The 2,673-nt window shown below is 56.2% G+C and overlaps 1 protein-coding gene across 1 annotated transcript in view; it reads left to right on the plus strand.

Moving 5' to 3' along the window:
• Positions 1–313: 313 nt before the first annotated feature.
• LSS (lanosterol synthase) overlaps positions 314–2,673 on the plus strand; it is a 28,272-nt gene continuing 25,912 nt past the window's right edge. The window contains exons 1-2 of the mRNA XM_004384841.1: positions 314–475; positions 1,311–1,449. Coding sequence (XP_004384898.1) covers positions 1,371–1,449 — 79 coding nt within the window. The 5' untranslated portion in view covers positions 314–475; positions 1,311–1,370. The remainder of the gene's footprint in view (positions 476–1,310; positions 1,450–2,673) is intronic.

The raw sequence follows: 2,673 nt of genomic DNA on the forward strand, positions 1-2,673 counted from the left end.
TCTTCAGGGTCACGAGCCACTGGACTTGAAGGTGCTCGGGGTGTGGTGCTGGATAGAACTCAGTATTGGCCGGGAGTGATGGCGGCAGAGTCCCCGAATCCTGCTGTTCCCAGCACTTGCAGAGAGGGCAGACTTGTTCCCTGTGCTTCTGCCCAGGCTGCCCACCGGGAAACACCTCGCCACATGGTGGACATGAGCAGGAGAGTGGAGGGCCGGGCCCTGTGGTCCCATTCATTCCTGCATCTGGGCTCTGATCTAGTGAAGAACAGGCAGGGTGGTTACCTACCTGAGCACTGTTGTTCTCAGGTGTCTGCGCCGAAGAGGGGGACCCTATAAAACAGAACCTGCCACCGACCTCAGTCGCTGGCACCTTAGCAGCGAAGAGGGAAGGCAGAGGTGGAAATACTCCCAAGAAGGTGAAGACCCTGGCCGAACGCAGACTGGCCTGGAAGCCCACTTGTTGGGACTGGACACAGTAAGTGCTACATCGCTGCTTCATGTCTGGGAAGTGGCCAGGCGGCTCCCGCACCCCTGCTCCCCAGCCAGGGGCTCCAGGAACCAGCAGGGAGCTTTGGGAAGTTCGATGTGATGGGCGTTTATATTTTTTGTTAAAAATATTTTCTGAGACCACAAAGAGGTGTGGCATGTGGCTTCACCTCGGCTAACCAAGGCTGTTTCCCGTGGGAACTGGCTGAGTTGAAGTGTGAGCAGAGTGGTCCGTTTGCTTCCATGCATTCATTGCTAAGGCACGAGTAAGAAAATGCTCTCATCTTGTTTTTAACTATTTAATTTGAAGTGGTTTTAGGTTTATAGGAGAGTTGCAAAAATGCTCCTAATTTTGTTTTTACTCACGAAAAGGAACTTATGATCCGTTTTTTGTTTTTGAGAAGATTCTGTGCAGTCATGTAAGAGGCCCAGCTGGTCAGAGGGTGTTTGGTGTAAACGAGTCTTCCTGCCAAACCCTGGCCCTAATCACATCCCCTCCCTGGGGAGCCCCCTGCCATCCCTTGAGCCCTTCCGAGAGAGGCCTGAGACCCAGGCTGGGTGGGCGTCAGTGTCCCACCCCACGCTCTGTGGGCACTGGGCTGGTTTATTAAACACTCCTTGGAGAAGCTGTGAAGAAATGCGCAAATCCGTGAGTAGAAGGCGAAACCACGCTAGCACGAAAGTGTCCCTTTACTTTGCTAAGATGGTCGTAGCTTTATCAGGGTGGGTCAGCCTTTCGATTGAAACAGCTGAAACTTTTGAAGTAATTCCGCTTCCTGTTTTAACCTGGTCTCTCAGCTCTTGCTTTTTTTCTCCCTTTGCAGAAGAATTTCTTCAAGGACTTGCCCAAAGCCCACACGGCACAGGAGGGGGCTGTGAACGGCATGACATTCTATGCAGGGCTGCAGGCTGAGGACGGGCACTGGGCGGGTGATTATGGCGGCCCACTCTTCCTCCTGCCAGGTAGGAGGAGCCCCCCTCTCTGTTCTGCTGGGAGGGCCTGAGGGTGGGGACACCCTGTGGCCTCCTGGGCTCCTGGCCCAGCCTGGCCCAGACTCTTAGGTGAAAAGCCAGCAACTCACGTGGAAAGGGGCTGGGAGGGGTGCCTGCGCCGGTTGTCCTGGGGTGCTGAGGAGGTGGCCCTTGTCCTGCCAAACCACTTGAGGAGCCTAGGCGCCTGGGAATGTGTCACGTCAGAAATGCTCTCCTAGTGCTGCTGTGTGCCCAGCCCTGCTCCAGGCCCAGAACAGCCCCCATCATACAGATGAGAAGACAGAGGCACGTGTGCACAGCTCGCGGGAGGCGGCGCTGGGGTCTGAGCTGGACTTGGGCCTGCCACCTCCCGGTCTCCAAGTGTGGGGATGATGGGTGCTGGGCAGCTGTGTCGGCAGGGAGGGGCTCCTGAGCTCCAGCACAGAATGGGAAGGGCTCCCCAGTCGGGACACAGACTACGCCGAGAGGTGGCAGGGTGGGCGGGGACTGAGAGGTCACTGTGGAGCTGGACATCACCTTGAAGGGAGTGGCTGCAGGACCCAAGCAGGGCAGGTTCAGGTGGCAGTTGCCCCAGGGTTGCAGCTTGGCTTCTAGGCTCCTGGAGTGGTTTGGCAGGACAAGGGCATTCTGTACCCTGGGAACGTGTCTGTGTGGAAACGCAGCCTGATAAGATGGAGATTCTCTCCCAGCATTTGTGCAGAAGGACCCTTCCCCAGGAACTTGTGATCATACAGGCTGTGTGTCCTGAATTCTAGTGAAAACAAAGGTCTGTGTCTTTGGTAATAATTACACCTCTGTAGTCGATCTGAAGTCCTGCTATCCCGTCGTTGCCTTTCTTTTCCACGACTTCCTTGGCTGCGTCTGCCAGTTTACTCATCCAGATCGCGTTTGTCAAGACCTGGTTAAGTCCCCGAGTAGAGCCTGCGGGACTTTGTGGGGGGCTGCGTGAGGCCTTAACGTTTACCTGGGAATGTGTCATGTCAGAAACGCTCCCACAGTGCTGGAACAGCCCCCATCGTACAGATGAGAAGACCGAGGCTCGTGTGCTCCCGTCACACTACTCGCGGGAGGCAGTGCTGGGTTTAAGCTGGACTTGGGCCTGCCACCTCCCGGTCTCAGTGGTGGCACTGTGTCTTCCCTGGGGCTGTGGGTCTGGCCTTGGCAGCAGGCCAGAGAGCTCTTTCTTCCCTTGGC

This window comes from Trichechus manatus, unplaced genomic scaffold (assembly GCF_000243295.1).
Source record: "Trichechus manatus latirostris isolate Lorelei unplaced genomic scaffold, TriManLat1.0 scaffold00128, whole genome shotgun sequence".
Classification (NCBI taxonomy): Eukaryota; Metazoa; Chordata; class Mammalia; order Sirenia; family Trichechidae; genus Trichechus; species Trichechus manatus.